Source organism: Fragaria vesca, linkage group LG2 (genome assembly GCF_000184155.1).
Source record: "Fragaria vesca subsp. vesca linkage group LG2, FraVesHawaii_1.0, whole genome shotgun sequence".
In the NCBI taxonomy this organism is placed as follows: Eukaryota; Viridiplantae; Streptophyta; class Magnoliopsida; order Rosales; family Rosaceae; genus Fragaria; species Fragaria vesca.
In genome coordinates, this window is record NC_020492.1 from 6,494,801 (window position 1) to 6,517,626 (window position 22,826).

General features: G+C 38.7%; 5 protein-coding genes across 6 annotated transcripts in view; 2 read left to right on the forward strand and 3 right to left on the reverse strand.

Annotated features, from left to right (window-relative positions):
• LOC101295185 (long-chain-alcohol oxidase FAO2-like) overlaps positions 1-6,024 on the forward strand; it is a 32,193-nt gene extending 26,169 nt beyond the window's left edge. Inside the window, exons 1-3 of one of the 2 annotated variants that reach the window (XM_004289922.1) lie at positions 2,237-2,641; positions 2,760-3,032; positions 3,887-6,024. In XM_004289922.1, the coding sequence (XP_004289970.1) occupies positions 2,435-2,641; positions 2,760-3,032; positions 3,887-5,638 (2,232 nt within the window). In that variant the 5' untranslated portion in view covers positions 2,237-2,434 and the 3' untranslated portion in view covers positions 5,639-6,024. Of the gene's footprint in view, positions 1-2,236; positions 2,642-2,759; positions 3,033-3,886 lie in introns of those variants that run through there. The other variant, XM_004289923.1, reaches the window with a different exon arrangement.
• On the reverse strand, positions 5,560-10,230 carry LOC101295668 (succinyl-CoA ligase [ADP-forming] subunit beta, mitochondrial-like). The gene is made up of 12 exons (XM_004289924.1): positions 9,938-10,230; positions 9,481-9,591; positions 9,186-9,297; positions 8,867-8,931; positions 8,384-8,461; positions 8,171-8,245; positions 7,882-8,034; positions 7,658-7,792; positions 6,955-7,119; positions 6,523-6,645; positions 6,133-6,204; positions 5,560-6,049 (listed from the first exon to the last, which is right to left on the reverse strand). Exons 1-12 carry the CDS (start codon positions 10,037-10,039, stop codon positions 5,972-5,974), a joined length of 1,269 nt encoding a protein of 422 aa, XP_004289972.1. The 5' UTR covers positions 10,040-10,230; the 3' UTR covers positions 5,560-5,971.
• Positions 10,231-12,596: 2,366 nt separating this feature from the next.
• Positions 12,597-14,898, forward strand: LOC101304649 (polygalacturonase-like). The gene is made up of 8 exons (XM_004292175.1): positions 12,597-12,791; positions 12,943-13,080; positions 13,170-13,361; positions 13,469-13,495; positions 13,862-14,069; positions 14,165-14,246; positions 14,353-14,602; positions 14,674-14,898. The coding sequence occupies exons 1-8, from the start codon at positions 12,597-12,599 to the stop codon at positions 14,896-14,898; spliced, it is 1,317 nt and encodes a 438-aa protein (XP_004292223.1).
• A 2,296-nt stretch (positions 14,899-17,194) lies between these two features.
• Positions 17,195-19,438, reverse strand: LOC101304940. The gene is made up of 5 exons (XM_004292176.1): positions 18,704-19,438; positions 18,515-18,626; positions 18,300-18,413; positions 18,117-18,210; positions 17,195-17,299 (listed from the first exon to the last, which is right to left on the reverse strand). The coding sequence occupies exons 1-3, from the start codon at positions 19,436-19,438 to the stop codon at positions 18,310-18,312; spliced, it is 951 nt and encodes a 316-aa protein (XP_004292224.1). The 3' UTR covers positions 17,195-17,299; positions 18,117-18,210; positions 18,300-18,309.
• Positions 19,439-20,276: 838 nt separating this feature from the next.
• Positions 20,277-21,321, reverse strand: LOC101296725. The gene has a single exon (XM_004289926.1). It carries the CDS (start codon positions 20,928-20,930, stop codon positions 20,490-20,492), a length of 441 nt encoding a protein of 146 aa, XP_004289974.1. The 5' UTR covers positions 20,931-21,321; the 3' UTR covers positions 20,277-20,489.
• Positions 21,322-22,826: the final 1,505 nt, after the last annotated feature.

Genomic DNA, 22,826 nt, shown 5'->3' on the forward strand with positions numbered 1-22,826 from the left:
CATGATTGGCTGCATGGTCCGAAGCGTGCAAATATTGCATGAGTTCATTGCCAGAATATGCAGGATGTTGTGTTGAAGAAGATGACGGGACATAATTAATAGGTTTAGCATCCACACCGCCGCCGCCCCGCCCCCCCCCCCCCCCCCCCCCCGGCCCCCGGGCGGCGGTCGAAGTTTGATGGTTTGAAATGAATATCTAATTTGTTTCGGTACTATTTCTGCTTCATCGATCTGAGCTCAATATTAAGCTTAAAAAATATGCTAAATTTGAGATATGACATATTCAGCTCGTCAAAGTCGTTGGTTAAAATTTAAATCCATTAAAAGGTATGGTACTGGAGGAATTATTGTAGAGGATTTTAAATTTTTAACATTAATTACCATACGCGTGAGTAAGATTTGTTTTCCAACAACCACCAAAAATTAATACATGATATTTTGGCTGCTATATCATCATGCATGCTATGTAGCAGGTGACGTAGCCATCGGATCATTTTAAATTTGGATTCGTTGACTGTTCTGACGGCTATACTGTCTACTGCATAGCATGCAGAATGGTATAGTAGAAATTTCCATGATTTGAAGTGTCCATGCATTATGCATATTCATTAAATTATTATGACTTGTAGGTATTGACATGAAAATAGTCTTATTGAGAAATGATAACCACGACTCGATCAAAAAATGGAGTATTTAGGACTTAGGAGAGTAATCGAGACATGTTAGATGTCGATTACACAACACAACATGGCACTAATATTGAAAGACTTGTTAGGTTGTTGTGAATCGTGTGATGTGAAATTTGCCACCATTTGCTTGTGTTTATGTTCGACACAAACTTAATAGAATGCCTATGTGTTTTTTGTTCAATAGGATGCCTCAAAGAGACTGAGAGAAAACACTTATTAGTAGCAGAGAGCACAGATGAAAAACACACACCTACCCCAAGCATTGAATCCTGAACTGGAGATCATTCACAGTTCCCGGATCTACAACTGTATATGATAGCGATCTCTCAATGTATGTAGAACCATTTCAACTATCAATAATAATGAATTTCATACTGGAGTTGGTAATGTCATGCATAGAAATCATACATGTACCTCCAAGTTGTAATAATTTCTAACCCAACTGTAAACGTGCAACAATAACTTCATACCACTCGAGTAGTAAGTTTGGATCACTTAATATTTTGCCAAACTAAACAGAAGAGATTGGGAGGATGGGTGGAATTGGCAGTGCCCTGTAAATGTGTAAGAAGCAATAAGATCGATTGGAGTCTCATTGGTGAGGTAGGTGATTGGATACAATCATACAACCCAGAAAACCAGTAAGGTGAAACTGAAGATGAAAATGAACCCAGTTTGTCATATATAAACTCAGAAAGCTAGCTAAATAGAAAGAGGGAAGCTATGGGGAGGGTAAGAAAGTAGGTCCAGCAATGTAGCGGGAGCATTATAAACTGGCAAATAAATAAATAGGGAGTTGGAAACCTTGGGAGAGAGACAGGATCATACCAAACTTGTATTCTATGACTTGGAATTTTCTGTGCCAATTGTTTGAAAAAGTTTCAACTATCTGCTTCACCTAGCCTGAAAACTTGTATCCTAAGTCTCTTTTTCTAAAACTTGTGTATTAAGTCATGGCATGGGTTCCTATAATCTTGTTTTCGCCTAAAATAATTTAAACTATTGAAACAAGAAAAGAAAAGAAAAAGAGAGATAACAAATTAGACAAGTGCCGGATTCAAAGTTCCGGTGAGCATAAATTTAAAATTTATTTTCATAGTTTGCGCTGGACTAGTAGTCTCAAAATGATGGCTACAATTCTTTACACATAACAAATAATCATCTAACATTTTTTTTGCAAGTGTCTAATTCCATCTATAACTAACTTTTAAACTCGAAATAATAGACATTAGTAATAATGAACGAGTTACATTCTACAAACTCCTCTTACTTTTAACATAAACGTAATATAACATTTGATTTCCAAGAAATTAATAGCTTGAACACCAATTTAAGATCAATGAATATCCACGACTCACCGACTTGAGCATCATTCATTTTGATATAATTTCTTTAAAACAATTTAATGACTTTATGATTGTTTTTTTTTTTAAGACAATAATTAGGCCCTTTTTTTTTTTTTTAGGAAATCTAATTAGGACTTTATATATATGCTAATGCTTGGTGAGTTCCAGAATACACATGCCGTGCCAAATTTCTCCTCTCTCCTCTTCTATGAGTTCTGTCGGAGCAATACCTGCCTTATATAACGTACCCTGTTTTTCTTATAGAGGTCAAACCCAAGCTCACACCTGCCAGAACAACTCTTTGACAAGTCACAAGAACTAGTTACTATATATCTTCTTCTTCTTCTTCGTCTTCTATCTTCTGCTCAGAGAGAGAGAGAGAGAGAGAGAGAGTGAGATATGGAGGGGAGAGAGAACAGCCATCATCCTCTGTTGAGCGGTGTCAGGAGTGGCAAGTTCAGCCATGGATTCTCCGCAGCTCAAATCCAATCCCTTGCTGCCATGTGTGAAGCTCTCATACCTCCTCTGTCACTGGATGACACATCTGACCAAGCCCTCCACTCCTTCTACAAAGCTTCTGGGTCTGAGCCTCCTATACCAGATGAGGTCACTTCCGAATCACTTCACACTCATGCAACTGCCCAACTCATTTCACTTCTTTATTTATTTGTTTATTCTAATCGGTTTGGTGATGATGAACTAATAAAAAAAAAAAAAAAACAAGGTAGCAGATTTGATAAGGAAGAGAGGTGCACCAGAAGCTGTAGGGGTACTGTCCTTTTTCCTCAAGGTCTTGTCCTACCGATTAGGAAATTTACTGGTTTGCGGGTATCCTTGCCTTGATAAGAACTGGCCTTTCATCCACAACTTTGCTGAAATGTCTTTGGAAAAGAGAGAAGAAGCTCTTCAGAGATGGTCAAGGGAAAAGCGTCTGATACCTCTAAGACTGTTATTTGTAGTGGTCAAGATCTTCTGCTTCTTCTGCTTCTTCTCCAGGGTAAGAGTAACGTACCTGATCGATTACAACCCCCCACCATAGCCATTGATCTTTTTTCTTTCTCTGTCTCTGTTAATAAGTAACAGTCTATGTTATCTTGGTTTCAAGGTTTCAAAACTTGATGGGGTTGATGATAAGGTTAGCAAAAGGACAATCTTGGCGTTCTGTTTGATGTAGATGTTGTTCACTTTGATTGGTTTCATTTTGCACTCTTTTGTTATTTTCCTCTAGTTTTTCAAGTTTTAAATCTTTCTTGTTTGGGCAAGTGTAATCTAGTTTATTGAAGGTTAATTATTCTTCAACGTGCTAAATTGTTTTTTCAATTGAATTTGTTTTTAGATTGACAGGGACTTGATAGGAGTTTTTTTTTTTTTGTGTGTTTCTTACTTTCTTTCACTGTGACAACAATGTGTGATTTTCAATGATTGAGATGTCATCTAGCTAAACAAAAACAAAAGGTTGTATTGGAGTTCATAAATCGATTTTTCTTTTCAAGTAAGAAAGGGGGACCTGACGAAATTAGGTATTCTGTCATTTCAGTATAGAAATAAATGATCGTAACTACTAAAACTATGAGTTTTAAATTTAATGTTAGGTACTTGGGAAATCCGTGTGCTTATATTTCTGTTTTTGGTAAGCTTTTATTCAAGGCTTGTTTTTCACTAGATTGGTAGTTACGAGAATAGAGTTAAATCTGATTTAGATGGTTCATCTAAATCATTTTGTATAGTAATGTTTGATCTAGTTTGAGAAACAGAGTTAATAAGAATGTGATCCGTATAGTTTATCGTGTAGTGTTCTTTCATCCTTTTCGAAATTAATTGAGGTGCATTCTTCTTGCCAATCGGTTGCAGATTGTTGGAGATTCACAGAACCCGTCATGGAAAGCAATAGGATACAATGTAAACAAAAGAGAAAAGTTGATCAAGACACCCAAGGAGAGACCTCTTGAGAAGGGAATTATAGAAACCATGAAAAAAACTGATTCTACTCTCATTGAATCTCTCACCAAGAAAGGCATTGAAGTCACGGACGGTGCAGCTCATCCCCAAATCCACAAGATCAAATGTGATGTTGTCATTGTTGGTTCTGGTTGTGGTGGAGGCGTTGCAGCTGCAGTACTAGCACAGTCAGGCCAAAAAGTAGTTGTCCTTGAAAAAGGGAACTACTTTGTGCCCAAAGACTATTCTCTTCTAGAGGGTCCTTCCATGAATGAGCTATATGAATCAGGTGGGATCATGGCTTCAAAAGATGGGAAGATGATGATATTGGCTGGCTCAACAGTTGGGGGAGGCTCTGCTGTGAACTGGTCTGCATCTATCAGAACCCCGAATTCTGTTCTCGAAGAGTGGTTTGTGGATCATAAGATTCCACTTTTCGGTAGCCCTGATTATCAATCTGCAATGGATGCTGTTTGTAAGAGGATTGGTGTGACAGATAGTTGTACTGAGGAAAACATGCAGAATCAGATTTTAAGAAAAGGGTGTGAGAAACTTGGTTTGAAAGTTGATTCAGTCCCAAGAAACTCCTCAGCAGATCACTACTGTGGTTCTTGCAATTATGGTTGCCCAACTGGAGATAAACAAGGGACGGATTCGACTTGGCTAGTTGATGCTGTGAAGTGTGGTGCTGTGATTTTAACAGGTTGCAAAGCTGAGAGGTTCATAATGGAAAATGACCATCAAGGAGGTACGAGCAGGAAAAGATGCCTTGGAGTGCAAGCAATATCTTTGTGCAAGAACATAACAAAGAAAATTCAAATTGAGGCCAAGGTGACGATTTCAGCATGCGGGTCTCTCTTGACACCTCCTCTAATGATCACCAGTGGACTCAAGAACCCAAACATTGGCAGAAACCTCCATCTTCACCCTGTTCTGCTAGCTTGGGGGAACTTCCCCGAAGATTCGTCAGAGTTTAAAGGGAAAGCTTTCGAGGGTGGAATCATCACTTCACTCCATAAGGTTGTTTCTGAGGACAACCAAAATGTCAGGGCCATTGTAGAAACTGCAGCATTAGGACCTGCCTCATTTGCCACTTTAGTTCCATGGGTTTCGGGACTTGACATGAAGGACAGAGTGGCCAAGTACGCAAGAACAGCTCATCTGTTTGCACTGGTGAGGGATAAAGGTTCAGGAGAGGTCAGGGCGGAGAACAAGATCGAGTACAGATTGGACAGATCGGACAAAGAAAACATACAAGCTGGGCTAAGGCAGGCTGTGAGAATCTTGATTGCTGCAGGGGCGGTTGAAGTGGGTACATACAGAAATGATGGGCAGAGAATTGTGTGCAAGGGGACTAAAAAGGAGGATTTGGAAGAGTTCTTGGACAGTGTAATCGCGGTAGGAGGACCGAGGACAAGAGGTGAGTACTGGACAATGTACTCTACTGCACATCAGATGGGGAGTTGTAAAATGGGGGCTACTGAGAAAGAAGGCGGGGTTGATGAGAATGGTGAGAGTTGGGAGGCAGAGGGGTTGTTTGTGTGTGATGGAAGTTTGCTTCCAACTGCAATTGGAGTCAATCCCATGATTACTATCCAATCCACAGCTTATTGCGTCTCCAAGAAGATTGCAGATTCATTGAAGAAAGAAAAGGCCAGTGGTTGATTAGTATGTATCATAAGATAACAATGCAGTGATGTAGTAGTGCAGGAAGTTTGTTCTTGATTGGGTTTAGGGTTAGAAACAATAAAACATAAAGGGAAGATGATAGACAAATATCATTTCAGGGAAAGCTGCATTATTGAAATTTCGTTGACAACCGATACAGCCTCAAAAACTACTGTTAAAAGCAACTTCAATTTTGTTTGAACTATGCGGATTCAGGATCCGTTTTATGTAATGTCATACATAAAACACAAAGGGAGCACATCAGTGCCACCAACAAAAAATGAGAATCATAGTCAGATATATTGGTGAAGGGCATCAAGGGATTTATCCTCACTTAGATATTGCTTCAACAGCTTTCTTAGCAGCATCATCGAGATCTTCTGCTGTGATTAATGCCATCCCACTTTCCTGCACAGCCATTAACAAACAATAAAGTTTGTCATTTGCCTTCAGAATAATTCATGTAACTATACAAATGTCAAACTAAATACCTTCAAAATTCTCTTCCCTTGGTCAACATTGGTACCCTCAAGACGGACAACCACTGGTACTTTTAGTTGAACCTTCAACAAAGAAGAACAGATGTTAGTGCTTGAGGTAACAAACTTATTTAGAACTGTTTAAAGGTAACAAGATCCAATGAATCAATGTTCCGAGTTCAATTAAGAGGAAAGTTCAATTCTTTCTTTAATAAAGTAATTCACAGAAACTAAGCCAATTTTCATCTTTCAGAGGAAACTAACAAACTTATTCATTATCCTTGTATACCGAATTTCAAAATTGATAACTCCATCTTCTATTGAAATGAACTGGCGAAAAGAGCATTAAACAAGCAGGAAACTGATGAGGAACAAACTGAAACAGCCGGATACAGTTCTCACCTGTTTAGCTGCGTTAACAATTCCACTTGCAATCACATCACATTTCATTATTCCACCAAAGATGTTCACCAAAATGGCTTTAACCTTGTCATCTGAAGTCAAAATCTTAAATGCCTCGACAACCTGTTGCACATAAATGAAAAAAAATTAACAAAGAAATGTCAATTTTTTAAGGATTTTAACTCGCTTTCATTTGCTATAGTAGGAAATATGTAAAACAAAGTCCCAACAGGTAAGCATGAGCCCATCAGAAAAAGATGGCTCCTTCAACCTATTAAACAAATCACTAAACCACTAAACCCAAAGTCACATTGGACAGGAAAATAAAAAATAAAAAAATCACACATTCTTGGCTACAATATCTTGATACTGAATAAGAAAACAAAGCTAGATATGAACAACTCTATTAACAAATCATACTACTATCATTACCTGGCCTTCAGAAGCATTCCCACCTACATCTAGAAAATTGGCAGGAGTTCCCCCATGTAGTTTAATAATATCCATAGTAGACATAGCTAAACCAGCACCATTAACCATGCAACCGATTTCACCATCTAATCCAATATAGTTTAAATCTGCTTTAGCAGCAGCCACCTGTCAAAAAGTAAAAGCACTATAAAAATGAGTATATAGAACATAATACTGTTTTCTAACATTTTAGTATTATAAAGACCTACGAATATAGTAGTCAATAGAGAAATTAAAGGGAAACTGCAATTGGGATTGATAAATGGAGCCAAACACCATCATTGATAAATGGATGCATATAATAAGTTGACCAGATTGAAGAAGGCACATTTCTGGAACTGCCCAACACATGTCATATTAACAAGAAAATGAAAATGAGTTGCATATGAACAATGCTCAAAACATAAGATGTGTGTGTGAACAGTGCTGAAAACACAAATCTTCACTATATTAGAAATGCAAATGCATATAAGCCAAAGCTACTGAAAAAACCAACAAAGAGAAGCAAAAAAAACAAAAAAACAGTTTAAAAACATGAAGATGGTTTAGAAGTAAACCAAGGACGATGGGTTTGGTAAGCAGAAAAAGAAATGCAAAGGATGGTAAAATCTTCAAAACTGAAAGCATTCAAGGAAGATGTCTACAGAAAAGAACTTATACATACCTCTCGGGGATCTTCCTGTGTAGGATCACGGAGAGCGAAAATTTCTTTCTGACGAAAAGCGGCATTGTCATCAAAGTTCAACTTCGCATCAGCAGCTACTAGCTGGTTATCAGCAGTCTCTGCAAGTGGATTGATCTGTCCAAAAAAACAAAGGTTATGAGATTAAGTTGATTGTTGATCTATCCTAAACCAGTCACAACTGCAACCTAGAAGTTTAAACTCACTTCCAACAGTGTGCAGTCAGTCTCACTGAATAGCTTATATAATTTCTTCACTTGTTCAATTGAACTATTTCTATCAGCTCCTTTGGGAGACAAACCATCAACAACCTTTGCAGCGTCTTCATCTGTAATTCCTTTGAAAACATCGATAGGTACCTATCAACAACAGAGCCAAAAAATTAAAACAACTTAGAAGGAAAAACTATAAATTACAATAAAATTACAATGTACGTAAGGTAGAAACAGTTGCTAAATTATCGTGTATTTGTTTAAAAGATGATAATATGACAACCTTTACTATTGAATCAGGGAATTTCTCGGCAAGGTCCTCAATGCTCGTTCCTCCCTTTGCACATGCAATTATAAGCTGGAAAACAGGATAACAATCACACTCCTGATATATGACAAAGATCTAGCAAAAGGAAAAAAAAAAAAAGAAAAAAAAAAAGAAAAAGAGTACTTATCCAAAGATAAAAGAGATAATGAAGTCGGTATGAGAACATACAGGACCAGCACTTTTGCGATCCAAAGTAATAGCAAAATACATCTCGTTGACAAGCGACAATTTTTCACACAAATAAACCTGCAAAGAAAACACATTATTCAGAAACTAAAGATTGCAGTGGTGATGTATGCCTTCAATACTGGGAAGAAACATCAATGATATTATTCCAACTTTTTAACTATATTAGACATCAATATTTGAACATATATCTGAAGGAAAAGAATCTGTAAACTTTCAATTTCAAAGTTCTTCGTTAATATTCTTCATGATGAATTAACAGTATAGTTTTTCTATCCATTCATAAATGCACAAGTTCACAAATTTGGCAATAAAATATCCCGTTGGTAGCAAGAAAATAAGAGATAAATTAAGAGAATATAGAAAGATTTTGCTATGTTTTTCTAAATAAAATGTAAAATTCAATACGTAAATAGCCTGCAAGTTAAAATACAAGCACAACAAGAAATACAGTGTAATACCAACCTTGCTGACAATTTTTCCCTCAGCACCTGTTTGTTTTGTAACAAGTATCTGCCCAAGCATCTTCCCTGCAATAAGTATGAAGCAAGATCATTCATACATGTCATTATTTCTAAAGTTTGTATTCATCAAAGGAAAGTACGCATGTTGGTCAAGGCATTGGAGATCAAAATGAGATGAGTGCTAGTCAGTCTATAGATGCATCGGCATCCCCAGTGAGTAATTAATGAATGTGAAAAACAATCTTAATGCCAAAGGAAAGAAAGAAGATAAGCTAGGAATTTTGATTGCATTATAATATAACAAAGACAGCTTTTAGTACCAGCGAGGTCTTCAACCTGGTCAGCCTTGACAATGTGAACACCGCCCTTGAGACCATTTTTAAATGTTCCCAAACCTCTTCCACCAGCCAAAACTTGGCTCTTAACCACCAACTGCATCAAAATCCAGGTTAGCATTGCTTCTGTTTATCACTAAAATCTACTTTCTTAAGAAAAATTACCACAAACTTCCATCAAAGCCAAAGAAAAACGCAAGTTGTTTTCTCAATTCACCAGCAATCAAACACAAATTCTCATACTGTAATAACAAGAAACGTAAAACTTTCGAATGATTACCTCACTTTGATTGGGGAAAGTACTCTCAATCACCTTCTTGACCTCATCAACGCTACCGACGGCCACACCTTTGGGAACATTGACCCCATATTTGCTCATCAACTCCGCCCCCTGAGTTCAACAACAACAAAACTACAATCATCCACCAAATTCCAACAATCTCACACAGACACTTGATACCACGCCAAAGAATAATAACAAAAATGCCACAACTTATGACACAAATTACAGTTTCCTTGTCCTAGAAGAATAGAAAATTTTCACTGATCACTGCTACAGCTAACTCTGCACAACGAATCGAACAAGGCCTACTCAGTTTTCTACATCATCGAAACAAATACTAAGCGAAATCTCAAAAATTGAAAACGATTGGCTTCTATATTTTCCGCAGATTATGGAGGATTGAAACAGTCTCAGATCGGATAGATATGAAAGTCAAAGCGCGAGTGAGGGAGACCTGGTATTCGTGGATGTTGAGGCGGCGGAGCTGTTGCTGCTGCCATTTTCCGGCGAAGGAGAGAGAGCGAGAAGAGAGCTGCTTGAGTAGTCCTCTCACCATTGTTGTTGGGAGCTGTGAAGACCTAGACCAACGGCAGCCACTGAGATATAGAGAGAGAGAAGACTGCGTTTGCCGGAAGCAGAGGTGATTTTGGGCCTGAGAGAATTCAGAAACAAAAAGTAAAAGCCTAATCAGGATCCCTAGCGTGTGCTCCCTTTTCTGTTTTATTTCTCTTTTGACCCTCTCCGTTTCAAGTATTTCATTATCGAGCACGACCCGTATTTGGTTTTTTTCTTTTCTTTTTCTTCTCATATTTGAGAAGCAATTCTTTAAGAGATGTGAACTCCACACATCTCAAATTGAAATTTACACACCCTTTTTTTTATTAATAATTTGAATTTTGTCTTTTAGTGACTTAAATTTTGTTATCACCTGACGGAGAAATTGGATGGAGAACGGAGGTTTGGACACGGCTGATGAAAATTAGGAGTCGAGAGGTGTTTTTGATGAAACTGAATTTTTGTCTTTTAGTGACTTAAATTTTGTTATCACTTGACGGAGGAATTGGATGGAGAACGGAGGTTTGGACACGGCTGATGAAAATTAGGAGTCGAGAGGTGTTTTTGATGAAACTGAAAGAAGAATGACTAACATTATGATCGACCTAAAGTTAATAGGGGTAAACTGAAATTAGTTCTTAAAGAAATTACAACATGTACACTGCTCTTAAAACTAGTGGCGTAGCCATAATGGGGCAAATGAAGTCAATTGAACCCTCTGAGTTTTTCAAACTGAGGCATGATTAGTTGATATGCGTGTACTTTGTATAATATTTGACCCTTCTACACTGTCATTCTAAAATGAAAGAAAGAAGAATCGTCTTCAAATGCTTAGGCCAATTAACACACACAGCAAATCAGGAACCGTGTTCCTCTATGTTTAGGTCTACGAACATCAAATGGTACTATCCAGAAAACCAATTGAACATTTAAAATTATAAAAGCTTTTCTGCAAAATATATCATATAAAAGGTTAGCAACGTACGGATCAGTTGACACAATTATAAAAAAATTTCAAAATAGTTTATATTTACTTATTTAAATTACGACCTCCTAGTTAAGATTTTTGACTACGCCACTACTTAAAACCACCTAAAAAGAAGAAGAGCATTGTTGACAGAGCTGGAATTAATGGTGACCAGTCTTGGCTAAAGAAAAAGAAATTGGTTTCCTTCTTGATGTGTAGCCAAACTTTGAACATTGGGAAACTCGATCAGCTAGACAATGGCGTAGCTAGCTAGGGGGCAAAGGGTTCAATTGAACCCTCTCAAATTTTCAAAAAGAGTAATTAGTCTTTTTTTGTATTGGATATTAGTGGAAATAAAACATAAATTGACCCTTCTTCTCTAATAAATTCTTAATTAGTCTTAAATATTCTTCAACAATAATAGAATGAAATAAAAATTTATACTATTCAAATACTTAATCCAATTAATACAAATAGTGTTGAGGGTATTTTACCTTACTAAATGGAAACAACACATTAATGTTTACCATACATCAACATGCATTAATTATCTCTCAAACAAAAGAAAAAGTAACATATTTTTTCCAATATTTATCGTGCATGAAATTTTAATCCAAAGTTTATTCGAGATGATAATAATATAACAAAAATATTGTTGAAATAAAGTTTGCGTCATTCTTTTAAGCAAAATTGTGTTGTTGCTAAAGAGTGACTGAAAATAATTTAATTTCTAGTTCATCAAATTTGACCCTTCTAAGTGAGATGTCTGGCTACGCCACTGCAGCTAGATGTTTGAAGAAAATATAACATGGTTGATCGAGGATGTGTGTGTGTGTGTGGTTTAGGTCCTCTAGGGAACAGTCTTGACATACAATTTTTGTACAGAGATAACAGAAGTGGAAACAATAGCTATTTTAAATTAGGGATAGCTAACTTGTGCGTCTTAATTAGTTCCACCATGACTGGTTATTACAAGTAAATGGACAACGTAAAATGGGATCATATGTCAACAAATCTAATTTCTGGTACTCGATCAAACCTAAATCTAGTTTTGAACAGTATATAGGAGCAATCCGACATCTGTGTTCTTGGCTGCAAGGATGTTAATATAACATAGCAGCTGCGATGTTCAGGATATTTCAGACATATATTGCCTGACATGAAGATCGAACTAGCAGCTAGCTCACAAAGTCACAATGGCAATGTGCCCGTACGTACGTGTGTAGCCATAAGAATCAATCACGACGTACGTACCGTATACACATACGTATGGCACTCCTCCTGGTCAATTGAATACGTGGTATGTACTATGATAAGGCAGGTAAATACCTAATCAGCCTGTGCTCCATACCATTATATGTGGTTATGAAAATGAATCTGATAACCATCTTCAAATTCGTCATGCAAAAAGTCACAGTCCTGCCAATCTTTCTCTCCCACTCCATCACTATATATAAATACATACAAATCTCCCTCTCCAACGATCATCTGCAGTACTCAGTCCATCGATTCCCATATTACATAGCCTTTTGGAGTTTGAACTATTCTATCGTACGTACCTTAAATATATACGAGAAACAAACAAGAAAAAATGGCTCCAGAAAGACGATCATTCTCGTTCTGCATTGTTATTGTCCTCTCCTTTATTACTAAAACTTCATGTCATGGTGGCATTCTACCTTGGTTTCACTTTAACAATGTGAGTGGCGCACGACCATCGACACCAGCTCCGATTAGCGTTGATAAGTTTGGAGCTAAAGGGATTGATCATACAGATGACACAGAGGTACTCGTAGTATATACATGAATCAACTAGCAGTCATGCACATATATACATGTACGTACATATGTACAATCGTACTATATTGAATATGTGTGCAACCTCGACTGGCTCGACATGGTGTTTCATTTCGTTTCTGTAACTATATATGCTTCAGGCATTTGAGAAGGCGTGGGCGGAGGCTTGTTCCTCCAACGGAAAGGCGGTTCTTCTGCTGCCGCCCCACCGGAGCTATTTCGTTAAGCCAGTCACATTCTCCGGCGCCAAATGCAAAGCCCACCATCTTACAATGCAGGTAAAGTAGAAGCAAATTAAATTGTTTTGTTTTGGATGTGTATGTATAAAAAACCTAGCTTCCTAACAGTAAGGGAAATGAAATTTCAGATCCAAGGAACGATAATGGCATTTGAGGATCCGAAAACCTACCATTTTCCAAATGAAAATAAGGTGCAGGACTGGCTTACCTTTGAGAGCGTTGAGAGCTTGGTGGTTGAAGGTCCTGGAACCATCAATGGCAACGGAGAAAAATGGTGGCAAAGCTCATGCAAACAAAACAGTAAAACTCAAACGCGGGAGGTATGCCAAATTGCCAATATTTTTTTCGACCTAATTTAGATATTGATGTATCTCAAATGCGTTATGTTAAATACTTGTTTCTGAGATATCTTTTCATTTATTTGCAGCCCCATTGCAATAAGGACGCACCAACTGTACGTGTCTTCATTTTCTTATGAAGTCTCAAATTATATATGGGCAAATTATATGTAAACACAGTATAGAAGTTAACTCAATAGTAAGGATAGTATATATGTGAATTAAGCGTAAGAATCAAGTCTATTGGATATATACGTGTGTGGAACATGTTCACGGATGTCGTGCTCCAACGCCTCCAACTATGCACGACAGCATAGTGCATGACCACTTTAATAGCTTTGTGAATCGAACTTGAGTCAAGAGTTTCCTCTATAATGTAATGTAGGGAACTATGCTACTTGCAGTGGTTAATGGGATATACCCTTAATGCAATGTACCATTGTTCGTTTAGAAATTATGAATGCGTTGGTTAAATAATGCAGGCTGTGACGTTCAAGAAGTGCAATAACTTGACGGTGAATAATCTGAATATCGAAAAGGCACAGCGAATGCATGTTACATTCAAAAATTGCACGAATGTTAAAGCTTCCGGACTTAGTATAAACACATCAGAGGCTAGTCCCAACACTGATGGAATTCACATTGCAGAAACCAACAAGATCCACATTTCAGACTGTCGTATAAGCACAGGTACATATCTTATCGTATAAAGAAACCATTTATTATTGTAAGTTTGTATGTCTAATGTTCCTCTATGTCACCTTAATTTCTTGTGTTGTACGTAGGTGATGATTGTATATCCATTATAGGAGGATCCCGGGATGTTCAAGCCACAAACATCACTTGCGGACCAGGCCATGGAATCAGGTTTTCAACTTGATCTCAAACCTTTCTCCGAGTTCTCACCACAAAGAATTAATGTATCATACTGATCCTGATAATTCATCTAAATTGCTCATTCGCTGTGTATCAGCATTGGTAGCTTGGGAAAAGGCGGATCCGAAGACCATGTTTCCGACGTAACAGTGGATGGAGCTAAGCTAACTGGAACCATGTATGGAGTGAGGATCAAAACATGGCCGGGAGGGTCAGGGTATGCAAACAGAATCATATTTCAGAACATACAGATGGAGAATGTGACCGACCCCATAATAATTGACCAAAACTACTGCGACGCTGCAACCAAAGTCACAAAGGGAGAATGCAAACCACCACCAGTGCAGGTATATACGTGCTTCATTGAGACCCCATTAATTCATTAAGTGATTAATTTTGGTTAACATTGTTACTGCAGAAAAATACAGCAGTTCAAGTGCGTAATGTTATGTACCGGAACATAAAGGGGACGGTTTCTAAGGATGGCAAAGCCATAGTATTCAATTGCAGCAGCGTTCCTGGTGCATGTGAGTTGATTGATCTGGAAGATATTAGACTTGAGAAAGGAGGAGCTGCAGTATGCAGCAACGTCAAACCGACTTACAGCAGAGTCGATTTGCCTCTCAATCGATGCCCTAACTAATACTAAAGTTGGAACATACCCTGTGTGTGCGCGTGTGTGTGTATATCTATGTTTGTTGGCTGGCTTTAGAATTTGAACCTTCAACATACCCTGTAATTTGATTTATGTACAATAGTGATTAAACTTGAGAACATCCTCTTATATAATGCAAATTTTCTCTAGTCGATCCGATATGATCGTGTGTGCAATTATTGATTCTAGCTCTATATAGAGGTAAGAGGGAGAGGTAGCTAAGTAGGGGGTGGAGGGGGGCAATTGTAGGAGCACAAGCAAGCCTTGAAAGGGGGCTCGGATTTGCAGTAACCACGACCTTGGGGATATTTCTGGGAGCAGTCTCGCTTGCAAGCTTCAATAGTTGTGCAGTCCCACGATGTAATGCACCGATAAGGCTCTCCTATATTAGGATCCCCTACATATGGATCCTCATCTTCACACACCACTACTCCATTTTCATGAACTGTATCAGTAAAACAAACACACAATATAGTTGGTAAGCATATCAATCTGTAACCAACCTAGCCACTGATATAATTAACCGAACTACTATATCTTAATTAATCAAGTGAAAATTCAAATATGGCATGGACCTGATGCGAAGAGTAGAATAGTAATGATGAGGAGGATGAGGAAAGAGGTGGGATGAAGCTTTCTGATCATATCTTCACAAAAATATACTTCTGCTATATACCTACTTAGTGATCAGGTTTTTGGGGTGCCATTGTTCTCTATGTTAAAGCTAATTTATAGGCTTATAACTAGTAGTGCATGCTTTGTATGAGTGACCAGTTCAGCCAGTTCTACACGTATCAAATACCTCATATTAATCTTGATTTGCTTCCTTGTATTGTAATAGCCAGACTAGGAAAGAATCGAATTGTAACGCATGCAACTGCTCGCTCATTCAAGGCATGCTGTAGTGTAGCTATTAGCATCAAAATATGCTTACACGTTTGCAGGGAATGATAATGGCGCCAAATTGAAGAAATAAATTGATCGACTAGCTAGCACAAATCAGTGAAAATGTACATTAACTAGTGCTGTTGTGACTATTAATAAGACTGATGAATTAGATTACCATTTTACGTTGTGTAATCGCATCATAATTATGCATACCCTTGCTTTCTGATTTTTGAACTAAATGTCTAAATCACACCCGTCACTTCTAATAAACACCCATATCTTATTTCACTAAATCGGACTTCAATATTGAGTCGTATACTCAACCCTACTCGTACTCCGATCCTAGCTTGTTTGCCTTCGGAGTACAGACTTGAGACTATCATCTCTCCATGACTCCATCGCCATTTGTTGCCGGCCATATCCGCCCGGTGACTCAAAGCATTTACCTGTGGTTAAACTTTTTTGATCCATAGGTTATAGGTAGCACATTTTAAAAGAAGAGATGAGCTGCGTAACAGAACGAGTAACTAGCAAGTTTATTGAAAGGAATCAAACAGAGAAGGGAAAAAAAAAAAAGGCTACTGGCTAGCTAGTCCCTTCTGCTGCCAAAATCAAGAACAACTTTGGTTGGTGCTCTAGTGCTTAGGTGTGTACGTGATCAAATATTGATATGATATTATCGATCAAATATATGATTCGCCTCCGTAGAGAGGCAAAATCATATCTTTGTTTTAGACCTTTTGTGCTCCAATTATTCGATAATACAAGATCGCACATAATTGGTTTGCTAATTGATCTGTAACTGAAAGTTCAAAGCCTTAAAAGTTAAAAGTCACAGTACCAGCAAATTTCTGGACAGACCTTTACGTTTTTTCTTCCCCCACAACCTGATCGTTAACCAACCAAACAGCATTGGAATTAGCTATCTTAACTCTTAAGGATGAACTATGGAGGGAGAAGAATTCCTCCCAACAATCCTTGAGTCAATCGCTAGCTTAGAATCTGCCTCAAGAACTATAAGAATCTGCTTTAAGAAACTATAAGCATCTGCCTCAAGAACTATAAACTATGAGAAGAATCTGTAATCGAGATAACTATGGGAAGAATCTAAACATATTTTCAAGTTGGGACGGCATTATTATATGGTTGGCAGTTGCTGTTGGGTTGCTTGCTTTCTAATATAACATAATATATTATCATTAGATCATTATCGTGCAAAATCCATGACAGTTGGAAAATGGTGGGAGCCAAATGAAGAGTTACAGAAAGGGGGACTGATCTTATTACTTTTGATGATGCATCTTATTCACTAGTTCCAGTCCATGCTTTATATCTCATACCTAGCAATCATGGCCACACCGGTAAACTAGCTTGTTAGGTGCCTCAAGATTGCAGATTTCAAAACCCTTTGCACCATTGCACTCTTGATCATTAGTACAGTCTCATGATGCTACACATACAGGCAGGTCTTTACCGGATGATTCACGTACCCAGTTTTGCACTGCAACAACGGAAACAAACAAGTACCGAGCAATAATCAACATCACATATACATGAGAGTAATGAGCTAAGCAAGTAACCAAGGGACTAGAATTTGATAATAATCAACATCACACACACATGAGCAATTAGCTAAGCAAGTAACTAAGGGACTAGAATTTGATAGCAGCAAGAACGACAATCAAATTTGAAAAGGGGAGGAGAGAGAGCATAAAACCTGAATTGAAAGAGTTTTTCTTGGAGCCTATACAAATCATATTAGAATGCTAACGTGTTTAAGCACATTTTGTTGTTAATCATACATTAACCACACTATAACTATATGAGGCAATGGTGGAATTAGAAAATGGACCTACAGATCACAGGAGGAGGCAATGAAGAAGTCACTCCTTTAAATACATTTAACTTTTCAACTCTAATTTGTAGGGTGCTGTCATTCTGTAACTGCAAAGCCTATATATCAAGTACCTGCCTAGTATTGATGTATGATATTAGCTTCTTCTGTATGTGGTCCATATTCTACATAAATTTGACAGTGCCAATTGAATCAAACTGGAATACCAAATTTCCTTTCTTGAATAAATAAATGCTAGCCCTTAGTCCCTTACAGAAAATATAATGCAAGATTCTTGTTTAAGCATTAACTTTATAGGAGTCGGCTCCATTAGGTTCAGGATTGACAAACTGTGTACATCATCAAAAGCCAATACCAACAAGGGATGAAACAGCCTATCCCATAAATTAGTTCAGGTTATACACTGGATTTACGTCATTTAACATTCATTCAAATTCAAGATCCAGGAATCAGCAGATTTTACCTGCAAATGCAACTTACCCTCCAGTGCTCCATGCTGCCAACATCTGAGTAAACCATTGCTCTCTCACCGTCGCATCAGCATATCATTCCGAAGCCTGCATAGCCGAAACGCATTAAGACACATCAAAAGTCAAAAGCAAAGCTCATACTGAACAATGCAAATCATAGTGGGTAGATTTAGTACCAGAATGCCACTAGTACGGCAGAGTTAGCTCCTTCACATCAATCCAGGACGGCCTCTTTGCATTGTAATAAAAATGCGCAATCATGGCAACCAATTCATCTGCAGTCCGAATCTCTACAAAAATTCAAAGAGAAACTTGCATAAATAAGCAAACTTGCAGACATCCAAGCATTGCTTCAAACAACTAATACCAACCCAAAATCACCAAATCTCACCTTTCTCCCGGTACAATATCCGGTTCCCTCTCAAAAACAAAACCTGAGGACATTCTCTAACCTTCAAAGCATACGCCAAATCCCTCTCTATATTGATATCAATCTTCACAGACTATTCAATCAAAAACACAACAAAGTTAACATCTTCAAACAACATTCGCAACAAAAGTAATCCAAAACAGTTCATACCCTCGGAGGCAGCCGATCTTTGGCATTCCAATACACCTTGACAGCCTTCTCAAGCTCCTTCAAAGCCTTCCAATTCTCAGCAGCCCTGTTATATCTCTCAAACACAAACACAATAAGCGGACTGGGATGAAAAGCAAAGCTTTCCCACTCCAAGCAGTTAATCTCCTTGACCCAATTATCCTCAACCTCTCCCTCCCAATCAATCTCATCTCCATTTTCATCCACCACGTTTCGAATCCCATGTTTCTCGAAATACTCCGACGCCCTAATCCCCCACCCCACCTCCGCATCCACCGGCCAATTCTCCGTCTCCTCCTCCACCACCCCCTCGTCCTCCTCCTCCCTCTCACTCTCCTCCTCGTCGTCGCCGCCGTCAACGGCGGCGGCTTTCTCCTTCATCAGCTCTCCCTTGGCCTCGAAAATCTCCGGGTTCTGCTTCCGGATTGTGGCGAACGTCCGGTTGAGTGTGTCCCTCACGTAATCCTCCACCGCCGCCGCCTCGCTCCTCCGCCCGCGGCGCGGCTTCCTCGGAATTATAAACGGCTGGTCTTTTTGTTCGCCGCCGTTTCCGCTGGATGCGGTTTTCCGGCGGGGTTTTGGCTTGGCTCGCTCTGGGTCGGGCTCCGGGTCGGGTTTTCTCGAAACGGCGCGGCAAGAGAGAGACTTGGGAGCGCGGGTAGAGAGTAGAGAAGGGCAGTGGAATATGGGCGGGAGGCGAAGTTGAAGGCTCAGCATTTTTGTGGTGGCTTTCGAAGAACCAGTGTGAGTGAGCACACAGAGGTCTTTCTGGAAATATCTATGAACTAAAATCAGGGTCTTTTCTTCATCTTCATCCTCTTTCTTCTTAAAAATAGCGCCTTTTCTTCTTCTTCATGATTTATTTTTCTTGAACTCTTTTGTACGAGTGAGGATTTTATATCAACAGTTACATGACATTCACGTTAAAATTCGAGATTATCAAGTAAAATTTAAAATATTCATTACTCGTTCATTTGGTTTAGATCCACAAGAACTCCAAACTGATGTCCACCACCGTCGTCGATGCGGAAACAAACATAAGAATTTCATCGCTAAAATAACGAAATCGGGGTGCAGCACTCCGATGGTCGAATCCAATAGATTTGTCAGCCAAGACACACAAAGGCTATCCACATAAGCTACAAAAATTGGACGACGAAACCCTAAAAATACCGCTGCATAGAGATGAAAACGAGAGTTGTCATCTGGCGGATTTAAATCATTGATGATTTGTCGATTCAGAAATAATGTTATGTGTACATATGACATTAATTTATAAAAAAAATTGTATTAGGATGGGGCAAACTAGAGTTTGGCGTCAAATCTACTCGCATGTATTGCGTGCTAAAAATAGTTACATGTTGTTATGATATTTCATAAAAATAAGCTAATTAAACGATTTTAAATTACAATTTCTAAATTAAGTTTCCATTTTTCAATTTTAATACTAAGGAACACAATCCACAAACCCTAACGAACTGGCAGGCATTACAATAATTATCCAAACATAAAATTACACATACATCATAGCTTGAATATTCACAACTCACAAGAGTAAATATTTAAGGAAATTGTGCATATATTTCATCTTGGATTCGAATCATCAGATACAACATTCATAATGCATGTCCCGTCATACACACAATACCTGCCCCCCTCCCCTACATTGTACAAAATTGTAATTTCCATTCCTGGAAGCAAACGCCAAATCTGATCCACACCTACTCCTTCCGGCGCGTGCCCCACACACGCCCCTACCTTCGCCTCTTCACAACTGTAAAAAGCGTGCAAGCTGAGTAGGGTTGACAATGCCAGCCAACTGAGCCCCATCCGTCTTCAGCAAATCAGCAACCTCCACGTACCTCTCCAGCTTCTCGTACTGCGGCTCGGCTTCGGCTTCGCGCCGATCTGGGGATTTCTCAACCGGTGGTTCCTCAGCGGCGGATCGGGCTGTAGGGTCCCAGAGCTGGCCGAGGAGGGTGCCCTTGGTGAGAAACTCGTGGGCCAAATAGCCAGCCAGGAGGTGACCGGAGGCCAGAGCCGAAGAACCCGGCGGCTCGGCTTGATGGGAAAGCTTGAGCGTCTTGGCTGGGTTGTGGGGCGCGTCGAGTAAACTCTCCCGCTCCTTGCGCTTGGGGGCGTTGTTATTTGATGACGCAATAGTCGTCGAAATCCGACGTGGAGGCAAACGCATCGTTTTGGTGTTCATGGCTGTTGGGGTGCATGCCACGTCGGCGGCAGCAGCTCATTAAATCGCAAACACAAACCCAGAGGGAAAAAAAAAGATAAAATTTCCGGTGAGAGAAAACTTGTTTGGTAAGTAGAAAACAAAACGTCAGAATCAAAAGGGGTAAAAAGTAATTGACAGTAAAAAAGTGAAAATAACAAGGGGTTGAGAGAACCAGGACCCACCAAACAACAAATTTTTCAAAATTTAAAATTTGAAAAAAGAGAAGAAAAATTGGCTAGGGTTTGGGAGGAGGTGGATTTGGCCGGACGGTGGCCGGAATCTGGAAAAAGTGAAATCGGCGAGAGAGAGAGAGAGAAAGAGGGGAGAGAGAGATTGAGAGGGGATGAGAGAATGAGAAAAATGATGGTGTAGAGGGCGGTGGGGTTGGGGTCTCTTTATTTATAGAAGAGAGCGTGAGATAATGCCCTTGGATATTTGAGAAATCACGGGAATACCAGAGGGGAGGAAAGGACGGTTGTGTCCCTGGGGGTCTATTGGAGTAGGGGATTGGCAGGCCGGAAAGAGCAACAATGATAGCGTAGCCTGTTTAGCCCAATTAATGTCCAATGCAAGATTTTTATTTGATAAAATTACTGTTGTAGACCAAGTTGTTACCGTAAAGGATACTGCTATGTTTGGGATAGTATAACTCGAAAGGATCGTCTTCACGTCACTTCCTATAAATTGATTTCGTAAGTTATCTTAATATTTTTTTCTCATCATTCAAGTTTCAACAACGCTGCTTTTTCTTTTTATAGATAATAGCTAATTTTCTTTTATTTCTGTATTTGTTAATTTCTTTGCCTCCTCCAAGGCTCCAATTGTATCATTCTATGTTTGTTCAAAATATTCACTTTCTTTTCACATCAGCAAAATAGTTATGGCCGGGGAGTTGCATACGATGATATAAGGGGAAGTATTATTTCCAAAGCCTTCCTCTTCCACGGGTACGTAAGTACCTACGTTTGTGATGGATCTTCTATGTAACTTTGTCTCATATCATACGGGAAAAAAAAAAAAAAAAACTTTAGCCAACATTACGATAGAGAAGTGAAATTTACACTCATAATTTTATAATCTACACTCTCACTTTCTTCTTTTAGTAATTTAAATTTTGTTTTTAGTAACACGTGTTTTGTTTTTTTTTTTGAAAACTTTACCTAAAAATGAAATGTGAGAATGTAGATTGTAAAATAAAGAGTATAAATCGCACTCCCCTAACAATAATGCCTTCCATAAACTAAACATAAGAACGGTGAAAATATTTTGGAGTATTGTTAGAGTTGGCTTAGTTTTATTAGTTGGGCAATTTAAGTAGACCCGTCGACATTTAGAACGTGTACTAAATTAGGTTTGACAAATTTATATACGTTGAAACAAACACCACACGGGGATGGAACAAGAGTACGTACGTACGTAGGTCTACACCACCATTATTGAATTCCCAGGCTCCCTGCAGCTACACAGTAGTAGTCGATCGAAAACATCTTCCAAAGTCATCATCTACTTACTAATTAAGAGAGTGCTGCATTGCTATAAGTAATGAAGTAATTGCAGCGAACCGGCCTCCGATGAGTTCGATAATCGTCATCTTCCGAATCCGATCAGAAGCAGTACTGTCTCGGACGTCACTGATGCCTTCGATTCCCTAGTTACCTTCTCATTATTTTAGCCTTGGCACGGTTCAGAATCTGAAGTTCAGATAAGTAGTTATGCATGATATATATTCTTGTGTCAATCTGATTTTCATCATACAAACTTAGGCTATGCATGCATGCGCGCGTCTCGATCGATCATCTGTTTAGAGCTAGCTAGTATATATGGGCGTTCATCATCCATATCTATGAGCAACAAGCTCATCTTCTGCATGTCCTA

Coding starts and splice junctions, on each gene's coding strand:
- LOC101295668 (XM_004289924.1), bottom strand. CDS start 10,039: ATGGTGAGAGGACTACTCAAGCAGCTCTCTTCTCGCTCTCTCTCCTTC. Junction 9,592..9,937: donor TCAACATCCACGAATACCAG/GTCTCCCTCACT, acceptor TGTTGAACTCAG/GGGGCGGAGTTGATGAGCAA. Junction 8,035..8,170: donor TCCCTGATTCAATAGTAAAG/GTTGTCATATTA, acceptor TGTTGTTGATAG/GTACCTATCGATGTTTTCAA.
- LOC101304649 (XM_004292175.1), top strand. CDS start 12,597: ATGGCTCCAGAAAGACGATCATTCTCGTTCTGCATTGTTATTGTCCTC. Junction 12,792..12,942: donor ATCATACAGATGACACAGAG/GTACTCGTAGTA, acceptor TATATGCTTCAG/GCATTTGAGAAGGCGTGGGC. Junction 14,070..14,164: donor AGACTGTCGTATAAGCACAG/GTACATATCTTA, acceptor TGTTGTACGTAG/GTGATGATTGTATATCCATT.
- LOC101304940 (XM_004292176.1), bottom strand. CDS start 19,438: ATGCTGAGCCTTCAACTTCGCCTCCCGCCCATATTCCACTGCCCTTCT. Junction 18,627..18,703: donor AAGATCGGCTGCCTCCGAGG/GTATGAACTGTT, acceptor TTGATTGAATAG/TCTGTGAAGATTGATATCAA. Junction 18,414..18,514: donor GATATTGTACCGGGAGAAAG/GTGAGATTTGGT, acceptor GAATTTTTGTAG/AGATTCGGACTGCAGATGAA.
- LOC101296725 (XM_004289926.1), bottom strand. CDS start 20,930: ATGAACACCAAAACGATGCGTTTGCCTCCACGTCGGATTTCGACGACT.